At 44.2% G+C, this 17,403-nt stretch overlaps 1 protein-coding gene across 1 annotated transcript in view; it reads right to left on the bottom strand.

Annotated features, from left to right (window-relative positions):
- Nucleotides 1-17,403, bottom strand: part of LOC131463471 (probable E3 ubiquitin-protein ligase HECTD4) — a 45,884-nt gene that overhangs the window by 16,045 nt on the left and 12,436 nt on the right. Inside the window, exons 13-54 of the mRNA XM_058635201.1 lie at nt 16,866-17,008; nt 16,709-16,779; nt 16,525-16,630; nt 16,322-16,442; nt 16,078-16,206; nt 15,452-15,576; nt 14,806-14,959; nt 14,624-14,721; nt 14,333-14,531; nt 14,132-14,251; nt 13,942-14,046; nt 12,806-12,969; nt 11,832-12,077; nt 11,497-11,689; nt 10,953-11,057; nt 10,759-10,851; nt 10,476-10,644; nt 9,653-9,788; nt 9,409-9,553; nt 9,134-9,300; nt 8,882-9,028; nt 8,583-8,767; nt 7,792-7,945; nt 6,897-7,177; nt 6,615-6,801; nt 6,218-6,299; nt 5,418-5,620; nt 4,830-4,965; nt 4,562-4,744; nt 4,297-4,461; nt 4,051-4,220; nt 3,433-3,548; nt 3,153-3,256; nt 2,816-2,977; nt 2,580-2,728; nt 1,860-1,939; nt 1,409-1,572; nt 1,080-1,317; nt 839-975; nt 620-746; nt 343-480; nt 74-210 (exon numbers count right to left, since the gene is read on the bottom strand). Coding sequence (XP_058491184.1) covers nt 74-210; nt 343-480; nt 620-746; nt 839-975; nt 1,080-1,317; nt 1,409-1,572; nt 1,860-1,939; nt 2,580-2,728; nt 2,816-2,977; nt 3,153-3,256; nt 3,433-3,548; nt 4,051-4,220; nt 4,297-4,461; nt 4,562-4,744; nt 4,830-4,965; nt 5,418-5,620; nt 6,218-6,299; nt 6,615-6,801; nt 6,897-7,177; nt 7,792-7,945; nt 8,583-8,767; nt 8,882-9,028; nt 9,134-9,300; nt 9,409-9,553; nt 9,653-9,788; nt 10,476-10,644; nt 10,759-10,851; nt 10,953-11,057; nt 11,497-11,689; nt 11,832-12,077; nt 12,806-12,969; nt 13,942-14,046; nt 14,132-14,251; nt 14,333-14,531; nt 14,624-14,721; nt 14,806-14,959; nt 15,452-15,576; nt 16,078-16,206; nt 16,322-16,442; nt 16,525-16,630; nt 16,709-16,779; nt 16,866-17,008 — 6,234 coding nt within the window. The remainder of the gene's footprint in view (nt 1-73; nt 211-342; nt 481-619; nt 747-838; nt 976-1,079; nt 1,318-1,408; nt 1,573-1,859; nt 1,940-2,579; nt 2,729-2,815; nt 2,978-3,152; nt 3,257-3,432; nt 3,549-4,050; nt 4,221-4,296; nt 4,462-4,561; nt 4,745-4,829; nt 4,966-5,417; nt 5,621-6,217; nt 6,300-6,614; nt 6,802-6,896; nt 7,178-7,791; nt 7,946-8,582; nt 8,768-8,881; nt 9,029-9,133; nt 9,301-9,408; nt 9,554-9,652; nt 9,789-10,475; nt 10,645-10,758; nt 10,852-10,952; nt 11,058-11,496; nt 11,690-11,831; nt 12,078-12,805; nt 12,970-13,941; nt 14,047-14,131; nt 14,252-14,332; nt 14,532-14,623; nt 14,722-14,805; nt 14,960-15,451; nt 15,577-16,077; nt 16,207-16,321; nt 16,443-16,524; nt 16,631-16,708; nt 16,780-16,865; nt 17,009-17,403) is intronic.

Below are 17,403 nucleotides of genomic sequence, written 5' to 3'. Positions count from 1 at the left end.
TTAAAATACAAGACAAACAGAAAAAGAATGGTTTTGTAATGGTGGGTTAGAGACATTTAAATATTCGACTTACAGAGTCAACATCCAGCACCACTCCGTGCAAACCAAACGTCTTCAACATGCCCCGGATGGCGAACTTGGGCAGAGCCGTTCCCCCTGTCGTGCTGTTGGTGTTGTTGCTGTCAGGGCAGCGGATCACCACCGTCAAACCTGAGTGAGAGGATAAAGCAAAGACTTCAATTCAGCTCTGTACGTTTGATACCTGAGGTCAGAGTTAGCGTCTGTACACGCGATAAAAGCCTGACTGTCAGCGTCTTCAGCTCGGGAAGGTGAGCTTTGTACCTTTGCGGACTTTGTCGATGGTGAACTTGTTGGCCTCGTCCTTGATATCCTCGATGGTCGGGAGGTAAAGGTCTCGGGGAATACCACCGTTCTCTTCGTACAGGAACTCCACCGTCTGTCTCGCGATGTCCACCATTCCTGTTTCCATAGAAACACAGCGTCTTTCATTTATTAAACCAGGTTGTGATTTTATTTGATGTTAAATGTTGTTATTTGCAAACATTGTTATTTAACTTGTCTTAAGTTTTAAACAATGAATTGATATTTTATTCTTTACCAAGCTGCAGAGCTCCTTTGATTTGGTCCAGGCCAGATTTCCTCTCAGCCTCGTTACGGAACCTTCTACGGATGGTAGGGAACACTTTGGTCTCCCAGGCCTTGACCAGCAGGGCGTAGTGGTCCTCCTGATGTCCAACACAAACCAGAAGACATGATTACATTTTATACAAACATGCAAAGACATTTCAAACTCCTGAAATGAGTTTGAGTCACTCACCCTCGGTACATCGTCATCATCCTCGTCGTCACTCTCATCGTCAGCGATGGGCGGAGGATGAGCTTCGGGCCCAGAGGTGACGAAGTTCTCGTAGCTCAGCTCCACCTTATAATGGCACGACAGGTCACTGTTGTACTCTGTGAGAACAGGAACAGGATTTAAACGTAGCACAGGCTACAAACCTTTAAAGAAAATGTCAAAGATTGTATATTTTGGTTTAACACAGAGAGGATAAACATACGTTGCTGGGCAACAGCAACTGCGGCGATGCGACACGGGGGTCCGTGGGAACCGGAGTCCGACGTCACACTCGCGCCCGCGTCGTTGTCGCTGTCCGACGCCATAGCAAAGGGCAGCGCTTCAAAATTAGCACTGATTTCCTCTGCAAGGTCAATGCACAGGTCAGCGGCGTTTCTGTGAGCTTGGCCCTCCGCGTACGCAAAAGGTCGGTTCCCGAAGTTGGCGCGAATCTTTGAGTTCTAGAATAACAAAAAAAAAGATCATTTAGACAAAGAAAATTTGTATTTAAAGGTTGTCCTTTTTTTTAGTTTTCTGTCAGAACAAACCAACCTTCTTTTGAATGTGCACCAGGGGCCACATTCCACCAGCGACGTCCTCCAGAATGGGACCGAGCCGCTGACCACAGTAAGTAAAGTAGACCCTGCCCTTTGGGGCCTGACCGGGCGGCGGAGGAGTTCCCTCAGAACGTTCCCAACCTATTCCAGCAACGTCACCTAGGTTTTCACAGACAAATGCTAATGATGTATTTATAACAAGATATATAAACACTTTTATTGAAAAAGCAGCTGATGAATAAAGATAACATGTAAACTTTACATTAAATACTTTAAATAGGTCCTCAAGTGTCACTCTTGCCAAAAGAAAAAGCGGAATATAGTTACAGAAACATACTAATGTTACACATTGCACCTTTAAAATCTCCATAGTGTCGACTCAATAAAACGTCACAGACAGTCGATTAAAAACAGGAGACGGATAATCTGGTCTGTCTTCCACTCACCGGGAAGTAGAGCCACGTCCAGCCGGACACTTTTCCACTGCAGCAGACTGGAGCCGTTGTAATGCACTGCCCTGCCGTTACTGACACACACACACACACACACACACACGCACATTAACACAGACAGACAGGAGACAGACGCACAGAGATGGAACAACTCAAAACAAAGCTTTTAGGCCGATTATTGCTGCTGTTTTCTTGAAATGATCTGATTCATATTCACAACATCCAGATTCTATACAGTTTTTGGAGATATTTCAGTGTCCATACACATTCTGCTTGTTTTTTTCACAGAGCTAATGCTGCAAAATGTATGGGTCTCTCTAACCTGGTGCATCATTCAAAATACTAACGTAAACAAATCGACATATTTTTGAAACTTTTCCTCCAGGAAGTACACAGGCTTGTAGGACCTCCCACTCCACCTCCTATTCTAAAAAAGGGCTTCCTCCTCTTGTCTTTTGATACTTAACTGTAAGTATTTGCTTGTCTTTTTGTTTCTTATTCATCCAAGTGGTGATGAAAATGACTACAATGAAAAAGAAGGCACCTTTATTTGCCTCCCCATGTTTGTTTTTCTATTAATCTTTTAACCATTACATTTATAATATTTGCAAGTATTACACTTGTTTCTACTTTAAAACCATGATACTCATCATCTAAAATTTTCAGAGAAAACTTAACTGAATGTGTGTCTCATGTAAATATCTGAAAACGTACTTGTGAAACAGGCAGGTGCCGACAGGGTTGGTCCACGCTCCGTCTCTTTTCTCTGCCTCGGTGGCAAAACCAAAGGACACGATGGGACCGCTGTCTTCTTCGGTGTCTCCATAGGAGACGATTTCTATCTCCCAGTAAAAAGACGGTGCCTGAGGGGAACAAGGACAAAGTCAGTGGAAGGTCAAACAAACAGAAATAGGGTGGACGTGTGTGTGTGTGTGTGTGTGTGTGTGTACCTGGATTGGCACAGCGGAGGTGGCGTAGATGAACGTGCCTCGGGGAAGACCTCCTCCAGCACTCGGATCAGCCAGGAAGGTGACGGACGTCAGGCGGGACGAGAACATGCAGGCACGGACCGGAGGGAACACTCTGGACGGACACCACGTGATCTCCTTAGGCTGAAGCAGCGGGAGACACAAGGAGATAATACGTTACAAAAAATGAAGTCTTTGGATCGTATGAGAGTTTGAGTTTTTCTTTTTCTGACAACCAAACCAGTGATTTTCACCACCTCGTGTTTGATGTGCTGGGTTTCTGTGATTAAGAACGACACACAAACAGTTGGTAACTCACCTGGCGTCTGTCTGTCTGCAGTGGTGGAGGCGGCGGTCGAGCACAGTCCCGGTACAACATCCTCACTCTCTCACACTGAGCCTCGACCATGCCGAGACGCTCTCCTGCACAAGAGCACGCAAACCCTGTCACACGACCCACACGTCGCTCAAGTATGTGTACACTTTAATGACTGACAAACTTCACAGATAATAATAATAATAATAATAATACGTTTATTATCTGCTGCCAAGAGCGTTGGGAGAAGTTTTGAAGCTCAAATAAATATATAAACACTCACCAGGACTGCATTCCTGAGCAACCAGGTTAAGAACCTCGACAGCAGCAGGACACTGCTGAATGAACTCTTCACAGAAGGAGCTGTCTTCAAGGAGCTGAGCCATCACCAGACACGCTCTGGGGAAAACACACAAATCCAGATATTTATCCCATCTGTGGTTTCATTGAAAGACGGCATGATAACACCTCTTCACGTCTGATACAATATCATAAACTCAAGTATCTACGGAGCCATTTTAGACCTTTTTAAAGCTGCATTTCAAGACATAATTGTATTACAAACATTTTTGTCCAATAAAAACACCCACATGACTCAGCTAAAAGCTTTTGCTGCTTTTTATTGACATTTTTACAGTCGGTAAATTTCGTGAGAACTAAAATTATTCAAATTTAATGATTTTTTTGTTATATGAAGCAAAAAAAAGTTGATATTCACATTAAACAAGCTGAAAAATTCCAGAAATAAAACAAACCGTACCGATTGTAGCAATAGTTAAGTAATCAAAGAAAAACTGACAGATTCATTGATTGTTCCAGCCCTAATTGACGTGTTATGTCATAATAGGAATGCTCATCTAGTTCTGTGAAGGTTGACAGAAAGTATACTATTTTTACTGACCTGGTTCTGATTTCAGCCAACAAGCGAACTGCAGCCATGACCGGGCTGGACCCGTCTCCTGTCGCTGGTAGAGAGGTGTGAATGGAGAGACTGCCCTCCTGTGGCAGAAGCATGGACTGCACGGCCTGTACCACCTTCTCCGTGATGGACAGCTTGTAAAGAGGCAGAGCCTGTTGGTGCAAAGACAAAGTTTAGTTTTTTTCCCCAATAAAATAAGAACTTATGTTTGTATGTGAGGATTCTGACCTCAGATCTGGGAGTGCAGAGGCGTGAAATGGGCACCGTCAGGATGTCCGAGGCTTTACAGGCTCTCCTGTACTCGCAGGAAGGAAACTTGACTGTCGCGATGCCCTCCTGCTCATTGATGGACATGACCACGCCCACACTGCCCAGCACACCTTTACCCACCACCTGCAAATCAGAGCAAACAGGAAACATGACTGACTGGACCTCTCAGGATTTTAAGTGAAATCCCGGCAGGACTGGCAGAACTTTATTGTCCAGAACTCACCTGGACCTCAGAGCCGATCTTGATGGTTTCTTTGAAGCCTCCGAGGGCACAGAGGGCAGCGACCGCCTGTCTGCCGATGGCCTGCAGTTTGGCCAGCTTCCTGCCGCTGCTGCTGCCGTTTTCCAGAATACTCTCCGCGTACTTTCCCAGCTGAGGGATGAACATCAGCGCCCGGGACAGAACCTAGAAGAAGGGTCATCATCTGATGAGTCTTCAGCAGCAAGTTTAATCCCGAACAGTGAAAGTAAGGAAGGTGATCATTGCTTACCTTTTCAGCGGTGCTGGTCCAGATCTGGGCAGTGTTGGACTCGGGAGCGGTGAGCAGACTGTGCAGAAGAGCGATGACCTCAGCGGCCATACTGTTGGCAACATGGCCGCTGATGAACGGCCTGACCGGGTCCGACCTATTTCAGACGTTACAAACAGTTAAGATCCACGTGTGTCACATGCACACGTTTCAAAAAAAGCTAAACCCTGGTTTAACTGCCAAGTTTTCATGAATCCCAACCCCCACAGAAAATACAATTTTATTCAATATTTTCTCATTAAATCTTTAAAACTGAATAATTTTGGTTTGCAGACAAAATCAGACATTCGAGAGCATCATTATTTTCAGGTTCGGGAAACACTGATTGATGTTTCCTGATGTTTTTGTGATCAATTAATTGAGAAAATAAGTAATAAAATCATTAGTTAGTTATCCCTAGTCAAGTTTGTAACATAAATTGAACAGTTTATTTTTCTATCTTTGTATTATTTTGTGCAAAATCCAATCAAATGGTATGTTATTCCTACATCTCTGACATTAATATACCCAGGAGTGAAACATTATACTTGTATTTCTGCTGTACATTACCTGGCCAGGTCAGCGTTCCTGTCACGGCACACCGCAGTCTGTGCCGTCTTCTTCTTGTCGCCAGTGGTGATGCCTCCAGCGGCCTCCTGGACCAGAGTCTCCACAGGTGGACCGACGCTCACGATCAGACCGGACTGGGCCCACTTGTTGGCTTTCCTCAGGGCGGCAGACGCCTCCTCTGTGATCACCTCACAGCTTCCACTCTGGGGAACGGATTCAAAGAGGATGGAGGTCAGAAAAAAAGAGAAAAGAAGAAGCTCCTTTTGGGTTTGTGTTTTCAATCAGGACCAGTGAGGACCAGTAGGAGACAAGGTCTTTACCTCAGTGTCTTGTCATAAAATAATGAAACAGAACTATTCATTTTTACACAGGGTGTACCTTTTTGGGAATGGAGAAAACTAAAGTAATTTTGCAAGGATGCCACATGACCTAACTGTCAAGCTTGTAGAAACCCTGTTGGACACGTTATCTCTTTGGTACAGAACAAGACACTGGATCCCACACACACACACACACGAAGAGGAGAACCATAATATCCTACATAGCAAAGCAGTGCCTGTTTTTGGTGTATTTTTCTCAGTGTAGTGGGATATAATAGTAACAACAGGATATGTTGAAGTTGCCTTTCTAAACTCACTAACAGAAGCAACTAACGAGATGCATTCAAAGACCCTGGTAAATTTCACCACCTGTGTACAGCGTGTTGAGCTGAGACGAGCAGCTTCAAGATGCATTCAAGGAACCTTGTACATGTCATGACTTCCACAAACACACATGAAGTCCACTAACTCGACGCTTACCTTCGTCATGTCTCTGTCCATCTTCACCACCTTCTCCATGTTTGCTCCCGTGCCCAGTCGAAAGGGACGTCCCTCTGAGCTGCTGCTTTTCAGAGAAGATGGAAGAAGACACCAGATATGTTACCTCTATCTGATTCATCCTCCATTATACCAGTTGAAAGGGAGACATGTGATCATAGATTATGTATATGTGTGTTTACGTCCTTTCGCCATATCTTATGTTTAAGGACCGTCACGTTGACAGGGGGAATACATGTCCACTTTGATGGCAGATGCAAATGCACATATCTGATTCATGCTCAACTTATTTCCACACACGAACGAGACCTGAATGTGATCTGAGACACTGAGCTGATTCCTGTGAAGTAAAAACAACAACACTAGGAGGAAATCTTACCTGAGCAGTGGTTGTAGAACCTCATGAGAAGACTGGTCCTCTCTCTTGTGGATGAAGATCGACAGCTTGCCGTCGACAGCCTCTCCCTCCTCCCCGATTTCGTCAGACTTCAGCGCCCCCTTGGAGCCGGCTCGGGTCAGACAGGTGTCCGGCTCAGAGGAGCTCGGGGAGAGCAGTGTCTGGCAGCCTGGTTAAATGAAAAAAAAAGAAAAAAAAAAAAAGGACATTTATTATTCATTTACTAGGAATCAGTAAGAGAAATTAACTTGAAAAATGGCAAACCTGGTACGACGTAGTCTGCTAGTTTGGCCAACAGTAAGGCAGCGATACGCGAGGCGGGGTCAGTGGCGTCTTGTTGCTCGGCGTCCAGCGTGTTGATGGAGTAGCTCCACGAGGGCAGGGCCACGTTTCCACAGTCCTCTACGCTCATGAGAGGCAGAGCCGCTCTGCACAGCTGCAGGATGATGAGGACCAGCTTTGGCGAGGGACGCTGATCCAGCAGCAGAGACAAGAGCTTTGAAACGCACGCTGGCTGACTGAGGATGGCTTTACCTATGTGGCTCCTGCAACACGAAAACACCAAACACAGAACATTTATTCAATTATTGTTTTGACATTTTGTAACAAAGCATGGAAACTATTTATAAATAACTATTACTACTTTATTTACTTTAAATTTGGTGGAATTATCCATTTAAATTGATAAAATCTTATTGTCACTTGTTCAATCATTAATCATCATCATTATTGTTGATAAAAATGGTGTAAACATTAGACAAATAAATGTATAACAGGTAAAAATATGTGATAAAAACGGTTTCTGTTTAGATGATGTTTACTATTTTCGACAGGACCTTGAATGCATCACACAGGCCATTAAAGCACATTAATACGAACACGGGAGGATTGTGTAAATAGTTATTCGTGGTTACGAAGTTTAACAAGAGTTAATTGAGAAGAACCAATTGTCGTTAAGGGTGAGTTTGAAATTGTATTCTACTCATAAATGCCAGTGATGTTGTTGTTTCCTCATGAATGTAAAGGTAACTTTTGCCATCAACATAAATGAAGGCTAACAATCACCTGTGTGACAGTGAGAATTCACTTCAGCTCATTCAAGTCTATAATCATACATTCATTCATTCACATACATACAGTACGTGACATAAAGCTTCACCTGCTGAGGTCGTTGAGCAGACTGAGGACATCCTGTAAGGCGTCGTTCCCCGCTGCCTGATTGCCACAGCACTCGGTGGCTCTGGCCAGGTGATTGGTCAGCAGGCTGGACACCTGCCGGGCCAGACCGGAGTGCACCGCGTCTGTAGAGCCACCTTTGAACGAGAAGTAAAAGCAGAGTTACCGCAAAGTAAACGATTAGCAGTGAACATTCCTCGATGCGTTTTCCTGCATTTTAGTCATAGTTGTGTAAAATAATCCTTTTGTTCAGCTTTATTGTTGCCGTCTGTATTTCTCTGCACTTTTCTCCATATCATCATTAAGTTCATCAGTGAATTCTGCTTAGATTTGACTGCTTTAATGTGGGTTTAAAGGGATTTTTATCTAATAATAATGATAATGCATTTTATTTATGATAAGGGCACTTCTTATAAGAACAGTAAAACAACAGACAACAGGATGACACAGTAAACACAAAATGGAGTCGTGAAATTACACAGAGTAAGCTATTATGTGCAGGTGTGTTTGAGTCTGGATTTGAAGAGGGGAAGAGAGTCAGAGTTCTGGTGGGAGTGAGTACAGAGATGGGGTGTGAGGAGGATCTGAGGGAGTGGGAGGAGGTGGCGATGTGGTTAAATCTACAATATTCTGTCGTGTTGGCTGGGATTTTAATAATACACTTATACACATGTCTAATTACGCTACATACTGCACTGCACACTAAGTAAAAAGGTCACTACCGTGACAGCTCTAATGATCACAGAGTAAAAAAAAAACCAAAACTTTCCTGACCTTCCACTTTCTCCCACTCGATGCATCGGTTTGCCAACACCTGGAAAGCTGCCCAGGCCATCGTGGCCACCTTCTGCTTTTTGGTCTGCTTCTCATTAGAGCTGCATTCCCTCTGACCGCTCAGACTGCACAGACTGTCCATGAGCTGAACGAGGCCACTGCGAACCAGGCACTGCTCCTCGCTCCTGCAAGCAGCCCGGACAACAAACGAGGGTCAGCAAACTCAGCGTACAGTCGTGCTGGAACAGGAATAATTATTATAATAATAATAATCAATAGTTCAGGATGGCTTCTCTTGCCTGGTGTAGGGGATCGTGCAAAGCAAGCCGATACTGTTGGCACAAGCGATGGGATAGCGAGCACACAGTGACACGACAGAGGTCATGGTCTCCCCGAAGGCCTCCTGCACCTGCTCGACCATTCCACCACAGGTCAGCTCCTCAATCCTGCACAGATGAAGTTGAGAGAAGAGCCAGACGATCAAACACCGTAAACACAGCACCATTCCTTCATTTATTTATTTTTTTGATGTAAAACATAGATCCTCTTACCTCGGGCCGCCCTGCAGGACCATCGTGACTGGCCCTACCAAGTGCGTGACCCCGCCCACTCTAACCGCGGCAGTGAGCAACTCCCTCATGTGGACCAACGCCTGCTTCCGTGTGCTGCCTCGCCTCCAGCGGGTCTGCGCGGCAGACAGGAAACTGCTGCTCGACACCTACAGGAGGGTTTAAAAATATCTCGTCAGAGCAGAGTCACCGGGCTGATCAGACGAGGAGAGCCCCATTCTGAACTTTTCTCTTCTCAGATGTAGAATTTAACCTACAGCTTGATCGAGCGTCGTCCCGATGAAGGCAAAGAGTTGTCCCAGCAGCACGCTGTACGTGGGCTTGTCTCGACTGTCCTCGATGGTCAGAGACTGTAGCAGAGTGAATGAGCTGCTGCGATGACTGGTCGGGTGGTGCCGCCTCCTACAATAAAAAAAAACACACACAGCGGTTAAGAAATTAAATTCTCCCATTTTTTTGTGTGTTTATTCTCCTCTGATTTTCACTCTCATATCAACAGACCTTTGTGCCGCGTGTGTAAACTCCAAATCTTGATTTGCAATCATCTCCAAGTCGGACGGCGCGGACATGCTGCGCAGGAAGACCGGCTGCTTCACCAGCGGGATCATCGTCTTGGCATCGGACACCGACTTAGAGGCTGATGCAGAAAAATGAGAACCATTTAAGTGAAAATCTAACTCGTTTTCCCATCACTAACGTCTTATTAACAATAATAATAATAATAATAATTATGATAATAATAATAATGATCAGGGTTCACACACATTTTTACCCCATTTCCATGACTTTATTTAAGCAGTTTAACAAAGGTTGGCCCACAGAGCAAGACAGGGCACAGTACTGAATGCACTAGCCCTATGACTGTGGCTGTGTAGCAAAACTGCAGCATGGAATTTGAAATGGAATATCTTTGTCTCCACCCACAGTAAACTCAGAATTACATAGTAATTACATACTACACTAAGAGCCTCATTATTAGCACCCACTCATATGCTTTAATTTCACTGATGCACATCTTAAGGAACAGAGAGGAAAGTTGTTGAAATCTGGTGAGTGAATGACATCAGCTGTAGCCGTCCCTCATTCAGTACTTTTCCAAAAACATTCACCAAATTCCTTACCATTTCCAGGCCTTAAAATTTTTTTTTATTATTAGTATTTCATAACTTTTCCAGGACTTTCATGGCCATGGGAACCCCGAAAATAAAACCCCCACCAAAATAAACCTAGAAAGATCCTTAAATTCCTTTCATTAAATGTCAACGTCTCTGTCTCTGATTAATCGAAGGCTTTATTCTCTAACATGCGAGTAGACCACGTGTACCTGGACCTGGTGTTCCAGCAGGCGTGGTGGTCAGGCTCCTGCAGTGTGGTGCTATGGTCACGTGGAGCAGCAGCTCGGTGCGGTTCATCAGACTTTTCACCAGGGTCTTAGTTTTGGCGAGCGGCGTGCTGCTCCTCGTGTGCGTGCTGTTCACCTCCTGAAAGAACTTCTCCCTGCAGGCCGGCACAGATCCACCGCGTTAGAGAAGCGACTGAGATCGTGCACGTGATGAATTTAACAATCACGTGCACGATCCAAAAATATATATAACTAAAAATATAACTTGCCTCAATGCAAGGACGACATTTTCCAAGTCACTGAAATCGATTGGAATCTCCTTTAAGGAGCAGAGAAGTTCCAGCTCTTTGATTTTGTTCTGTTACAAAAACAACAAGGAATAGTCACTGGTTATGTAACACTTTCAGAAAAAGTGTGTTTGGTGTTTATGTTTATGGTATGGATTTTGGTGAAGGATACCTCAAAGAAGTGGTAGTCATGAAAGAAAGGAGTGTTGTTCTCCAGCTTCCCCTGCTGAGCCTCCTCCACCTCATTCTGCCACTTCTGTTCCAATTCTGCAACACTCTGAAAGCAACAGAGGAAAAAAACAAGACGCAGTAATAAGAACAACCCTCTGCTTCTGTTCAGGTTGGTTACATCCATTCATTAATTTTTCTACTGCTTCATCTTGCACATGAGGGTCGTGGGAAGGCATAGGGTGAAAAGGCGGGGTCACAGGTCGCCAGTCCATCACAGGACCAGTGTTATTTTATTTATTTAACCTTTAATTAAGCAGGTTGGTCCCATTGAGATCAAAAGATCACGTTAACTCCCTCAAAAATTACCGCAAATCCATGGATATAATAATAATCTGAAGGATAACAAAAGGTTGCACACAGACAAGGTATACCGAAACGATTTCACCAGAGTTTTGAACTTGGCTAGCACAACAATATTATCATTATGGAGGAAATGGAGGAGAAAAAGCTCTAAATAAATGGGTCACAAGGTCACTTCCATTTACCTGCAGCTGACGCTCCATGGCGTTGATCTTCTTGAAGGTCTCCGCCATGATCTTGCAGACCAGGTCGTACTCCTCCGCGTGTTCCTCGCGGTACTGGTAGTTGACGAGGGACTGAAGGGCGTCCACCAGGTTCAGGTGTTTTATCACGCAGGACACGATCACCTCCTCCATCACATCTGGCCTGATCACCTCCCTTCAAAAAAAACCGTATGCCGTAAGACTGAATAGTTGTATCTGTGCCTGAACATGCGTGTCCTGCTGTCAGGACACTATTACAAAAGAGATGTTTAATGACCACTGACACGTGTGTAGTGTTTACTACGTGAACGTCTTACTTGATGCTGGGGCGAAACTGTGGACGAGCTCTTCCAGAAACCTCTCGCAGTCTCCCCATGATGCCCGGAGGGAGGCGGATACGGGGCAAGTCGAAGTAGCTCCCCGGCATGAGGCCCGGGGGAGGGATGAGCACGTCGGACGGGTAGATGAACTCACGGTCCTCCTCTATGGTGAGCGGCAGAGGTGAGGGGCTGGGCGTGAGCGCTGGGGAGATCGCGCCGTTTGCTTCCACCTGCCACTGGCACCTAAAAAAACAAAAACAGAGAAGTGTTCATGGTCAGTCAGTGAGGGCTTATGTTCCCTTTTTATTAGAACTCAGAAGTTGTAAGTAACAGTGTAGCAACATGTCCAGAGGTAAAAATTAAACAATACTATGTTCATGAATGATTTACACTGAAATAAATAAGACAAAAGTGTTATTATACACTGGTCAAAATCACCAGATAGATGAAAATGTAAAATCATCATTTTTATTGCTAATTTTCTGGCAAATCTCATGAACTCAAGATGCAAAAATAAGCTTCAGGCTTCAGCCTATTCTTATTTTTTTGGTTAGTAAGTGTATTGTGTGATATTGATGTGTAAAAATATGTTGTTTATAATGTATAACCCAAATTAAATTCATTCAATTCAAACCCTTTCAGCCTCTCACACGAGAACAGGGTTTCCACTCATTCATTTTCAAAGCTTTTCCACTATATTTTACTCAATTTCCACGACCCAATAAAGTCATTTACAAAACATTGAGTTCTTACTTAGATCCACTCACCCTTTCACAGGCTTTGTAGCAAAAATGTAACATTAAATTTGGAATGAAGCAACATTCACAGTCGACTCTCTCATGAGCCACGTCAGTTTTATAGCCGATTTTTTCCAGGGAAGTCATAACCGTGGGAACGCTGCTAAAAACACTATGTGACATGATCAAAACCACGGTGGACGTTTTGTGCCGTTTTCATAAAGCCGCGGTCACCTTTGCAGCAGCTTTGAGCAGAGTAGATCGTGGCAGGCTTCCTCCTCTCTCGTCACCTCGGGCCCGTTGTACAGGATGCGGAGCATCGAGCAGGCCAGCACCGACAGACCCAGAGCCAGGTCTGCCAGGAAGGGGAGGCCTCCAGACACGTCCTCAGATGACTCCTGGAAACAAAAAAAACACAACACAAACAAGCCGCCGGTCTTTATATGCTCTCAAGTTGCCAGTGTGGGGAAATCTAGGAGGTCGATAGTGGATTTTGAAGACGCCGATAGAATATCAATAGTTTGAATCATCAGAAAAGCCCATAGCAAAAAAATTTCGGTAAATGAAGCTCAATCCCAGATCGAGTGTCAAACACTGGGTCGGGACCCACAGTAGGGTCGTAGTGGACATTTCTTTGGGTACCCAAAACAAATTTGAAGAATTTTCCACAAACTTTAAGTTAAGATTTATGTGTGTTTATTTTAAATAACATGCATAAAATCAAGTTTTAATGAATTTACCAAATATCAGGGTATCAGGTTTTACACATATGGCTGCTAATTTGTTGCTACATTACGCACAAATTGGCTCTTGTCACGATTTATGTTGTGATTTGGGTCTTTATAGTTTGTATTTTGTTTTATAAGTTTATTTTTCTGTTATCAGTGTTAACTGTGGGACATGAGGCAATGTCCCACAAAGAATTTAATGAAATTACGAGGTTTTCTTGAATGCATCTCGTATCTGCTCCTCTCAGCTCAAGTTTGTATTTGTTTTCTGGAAGTAGAGAGGAGAGTTGCCGTCTCACAAACGTATGTGTGCTGTAGAATTGTTATTTAAAGTAAGGTTGGTTTGGCTGGAACACCGAAAGCTCTTTTTTTTCATGAAGTAAGTTTGAAAAAAGTCGACTCCTGTTGGATTTTTAGACAAAGTGGCCTCTTAATGAGCAATAATAGTTATTGGCTGAAAATTTGTGCTACTAGCCAGTAGAAAGCATGGCTGTGGATGCAACTCTACATCATCGGCCAATATCCGAGCCAGGGTCTGTCAATGTTCATAATAGGTTGTAAAATGTCCATTTGGAGCCGATGAATCAGCTAAAACGATTAAGTGGTCGATGTCTGGGATGTGGCACTCGTCCCACATTTTACCTGAGCTCTGACAGTGCATGCAAATCCCCACATGGCTTTGTCGGGGGTGTTGTGTTCGCGTCCGCTCCTCATCTCGAAGGAAAAGGTTACAGTGTCTCCTTCAACCTAAAGCAGGAAACAGAGATGTATTGTAGTTTTTTTCCATTGTCTGGAAAAGACTGAGTGTCTGTCGTGCATTTGCGTCTTGTACCTTGACAAGGTCTTTGGGCCATCCTGTCCCTAAGACACTGCGGCTGCCATATCCCAGAGTGTTCCCTCCATATTCTGTTACTTTACGACTGTTCGTATTGGGGCCGGCGTAAATAACCAACTGAAACACCAAGAGAACACATTTAGAGTGAAAATCCCCTGAAGCAGAGATTGAAAAAATTACACTTTCTTTTGTCGTTACCTTGTCGTAGTCATACTGTGAAGAGCAGCGGGAATCGAAGCGCAGGTACAGGCAGCGGGCTCCTGGGATGTGGACCGTCTCCTTGAACTTGTAATTGTCCCTCACAGGATGCACCGTCTCCACTGTTTTCCCAGCAGCCCATGGGGCTGGGATCTTCAGTCCCGTCAGGAAACCTGGTTCCTCACGCTCGTCAAGGATTCTAGCGGCAAAAGACACAAACAAGTTCCAGGAAAAACAGACGACAACAGGAACTGGAACACGATCAGATCAGTTTGTTTTAAAGAAACATACTTGTCGTCCGTTGACTTTGCTCCCTGTCCTGCAGAGCCACTCAGAGGTGGAGGCTCTTCGGTGAAAAGTGGAGACTGAGTCTTTAGTAACAGAGCAGTCTGGAAAACAGAGAGAGGAAATAATAATAAACAAGCAGGATTTAATGTGAGAATCGGTTATTTTGATTGGGAAAGCAATCAAACCTGGCTGGTGTAGAGAACCAGCTGCACCAGCTGAGGCATGAGGGCGTCGGCCAGAGTGAGAGTCTGCAGGTTGGGGTGCATCAGAGAGGTGAGCAGCACGGGCAGCAGGTGCCCGAGCATGGTTGCCTTAGTAACCTGCTCCAGGCCTTTCAACCTTGAGGAAAGGACGACAAATTAAAAAGTTTAGGTGTTGAATCCTTGGCATTTGGATCCAATAAAGAGTTCTCATGCTTCTCATCTTAAAAAGGAGGCTTCAAGATTATTCCACGTTAGTTAGATCTTGTTTCACAGTGGCTTTATTAGGGGCCTGAAAACTGACTGCTCTGATTATCTTTTTCTTATTTTCTGTCATTATGTGACCTAATTTCATGGCGCCCCAATGAATTTTGTAGGAATTATAGTTAAAAACCACTACCCACATAGCTTCCTATTCTTTTTCGATTATTTTTCAACCCTAAATCCAAGATCAAATGTTATTATTTCCTGCCCGATACACATGGAAACATTGTGTTGTGTCAGCGTTGTAGACTTTAGGGTTAACTCACAAAGAAACATTCACCTGACATAAAACAAGATGTTACGTACAAAGCTTTTGTGAGATTGCTGTTATCCACATGTATTTCTTTGGAGCGGGTCGAAAGTTTACCTTGTCTCTCTGTCGGGGATGTCGCCGTTGATCAGGGCTGTGGTCACCTGTTGAAGGGTTTCCAGGACTTCGTCGCATCCCACCAGGATCTTTGTTGCTAGTGACAGGATGCTGCTTTGCAGCTCCTGAGAACAAGCACACAGAACACAGGCCCACTTTTACGTAATACTGCTTCCAACATTTCCTGTAAACGTTTTACTGCTTTTTTTCCATCCTTGTATCAGTAACACAAAGAAAAACAATAATCTTTTGTTTATTTTATGGAGTCGTTTGATCCATAAAATATTGAAATTTTGATTTTTGTTTCCAAAACCTGGAAATGTTTCATCCACCAAGCAAACTTATTCAGTTTTAACCATTTCTTTGTTGAAATATTCACATTTAGGAAGCTGGGGAAACCAGAGATTGTTCCTATTCTTAAAAACTACTCTCAATCCGATGATTTCAATCAGTTCTGGACCAATACCAACACAGAGTATCACATCAGTTCATCTGTAATCATTCAGCTGAGTCATGAATAAATATTCCTATTTTCCCGCTGCTCCGTCTCACATGTCGGCCTCACACGGCAGTGACAAGACTCCACGTGCACAGAGAGGAAGGGGAATTTTAAAGGGGATGTTTACCTGTACCTTCATTGTTTCCCCCTGTAGGGAGCTGTCACTGTCATCGTTATCGTCCGGGCGGATTAGGATGGTGTTACTAAGGAGGTGGTTCTGAACGGCCATGAGGTAGCGCAGACTTGGTGAGACCACCTGACGAGAGGAGAGGGAGAGGAGAGGAGAGGAGGAGACCATCCTCAACTTTTAATGAGTAATATCACACGAAAAGGCAAAGGTCAGTGTTTTGGTGAAGGTGAAGGACTCGTACTGGTACAGTGGAGAGCAGCTTCTGGAAGTCGTCTCGGGCGACAGTCTGACATTTGGTTATGAGGAGGCAGGATTCCCGGACCACAGTTTTGAGGATGTAATGCAGCAGCTCATCACTCAATCTGGAGGAAAAGAGACATTTTCAGGTGACATCATCAGGTTCGTAGTAAGAAAATAGGATGATGGGACGGGGCTGCCGGTTACCTGTAGTGGTCGTCTTCTTCACTACCAAATCTATTCTTTTGCAGCTGATCTGCCAAGTTAGTGAGGATGACGTCCCGAAGCTGGGACAGGCCAGTGTTCCGTTCACCTGAGAGTCAGAGAAATAAAAGAAATGAGACACATTTCCTACAAACCAGAAGCATATGATAATAATAATGATGATCACCTTCAGTTAGGACAAGTTTCAGTAGTTTGTTGAGTTCAGCCTCACCCTGATACAGAGTATTCAAGCCAGAGCTGCAGAGACAGAAATATCAATATGATGACAAACCGTTTCCTAAATGAACACACCGTGCATGTTCACGTGGGATTACTGGACTCACCTGATGGCCATGCACACCTCCCTCTGAATCTCTGCTCCTATCTGATCCACCGGAGCCATGAGGAGCTGCCACAGCAGGAGACCGGAGCGGTGCACGCTCTCCCTGTTCTGCTCTGACTGAGGATTGAAAAACCTAAACACGACCTGGAGACGACGGACGAAACCAAACGTTAAAAGTTAATACAAAGACACGTGCTCTTCTCTCGCTCCAAATGCATGATGAGGGTTTTGTATCATTAAGGTGAGGAGGAGTTATGCTCCAGTGTTTCATCGAGCTATTTTTTTACTCCACAGTTGTAATTTTCTCAACACTCAACTCAAGTGTAGTTGCTTTAAAGAAACTTTGACTTTACTACATATTTAATACAAGGATGAAAACGTAGAGATATAAATGACCATTACAGACACAAAAAAAGAGTAAGGATGAGCAATATTGGACATTTTAAAGCCAATATGTGCCGAAACCGATATTGTGCATCTCTCACTGAGAGTTCTGGGTGAGAGATGCAGCACAATAGGGATCCTGTAAACTCAAGATG

Source organism: Solea solea, chromosome 8 (assembly GCF_958295425.1).
Source record: "Solea solea chromosome 8, fSolSol10.1, whole genome shotgun sequence".
Classification (NCBI taxonomy): domain Eukaryota; kingdom Metazoa; phylum Chordata; class Actinopteri; order Pleuronectiformes; family Soleidae; genus Solea; species Solea solea.
The sequence above is the reverse complement of the archived record's forward strand: the minus strand, read 5'-3'. Positions and strand labels throughout refer to the sequence as shown.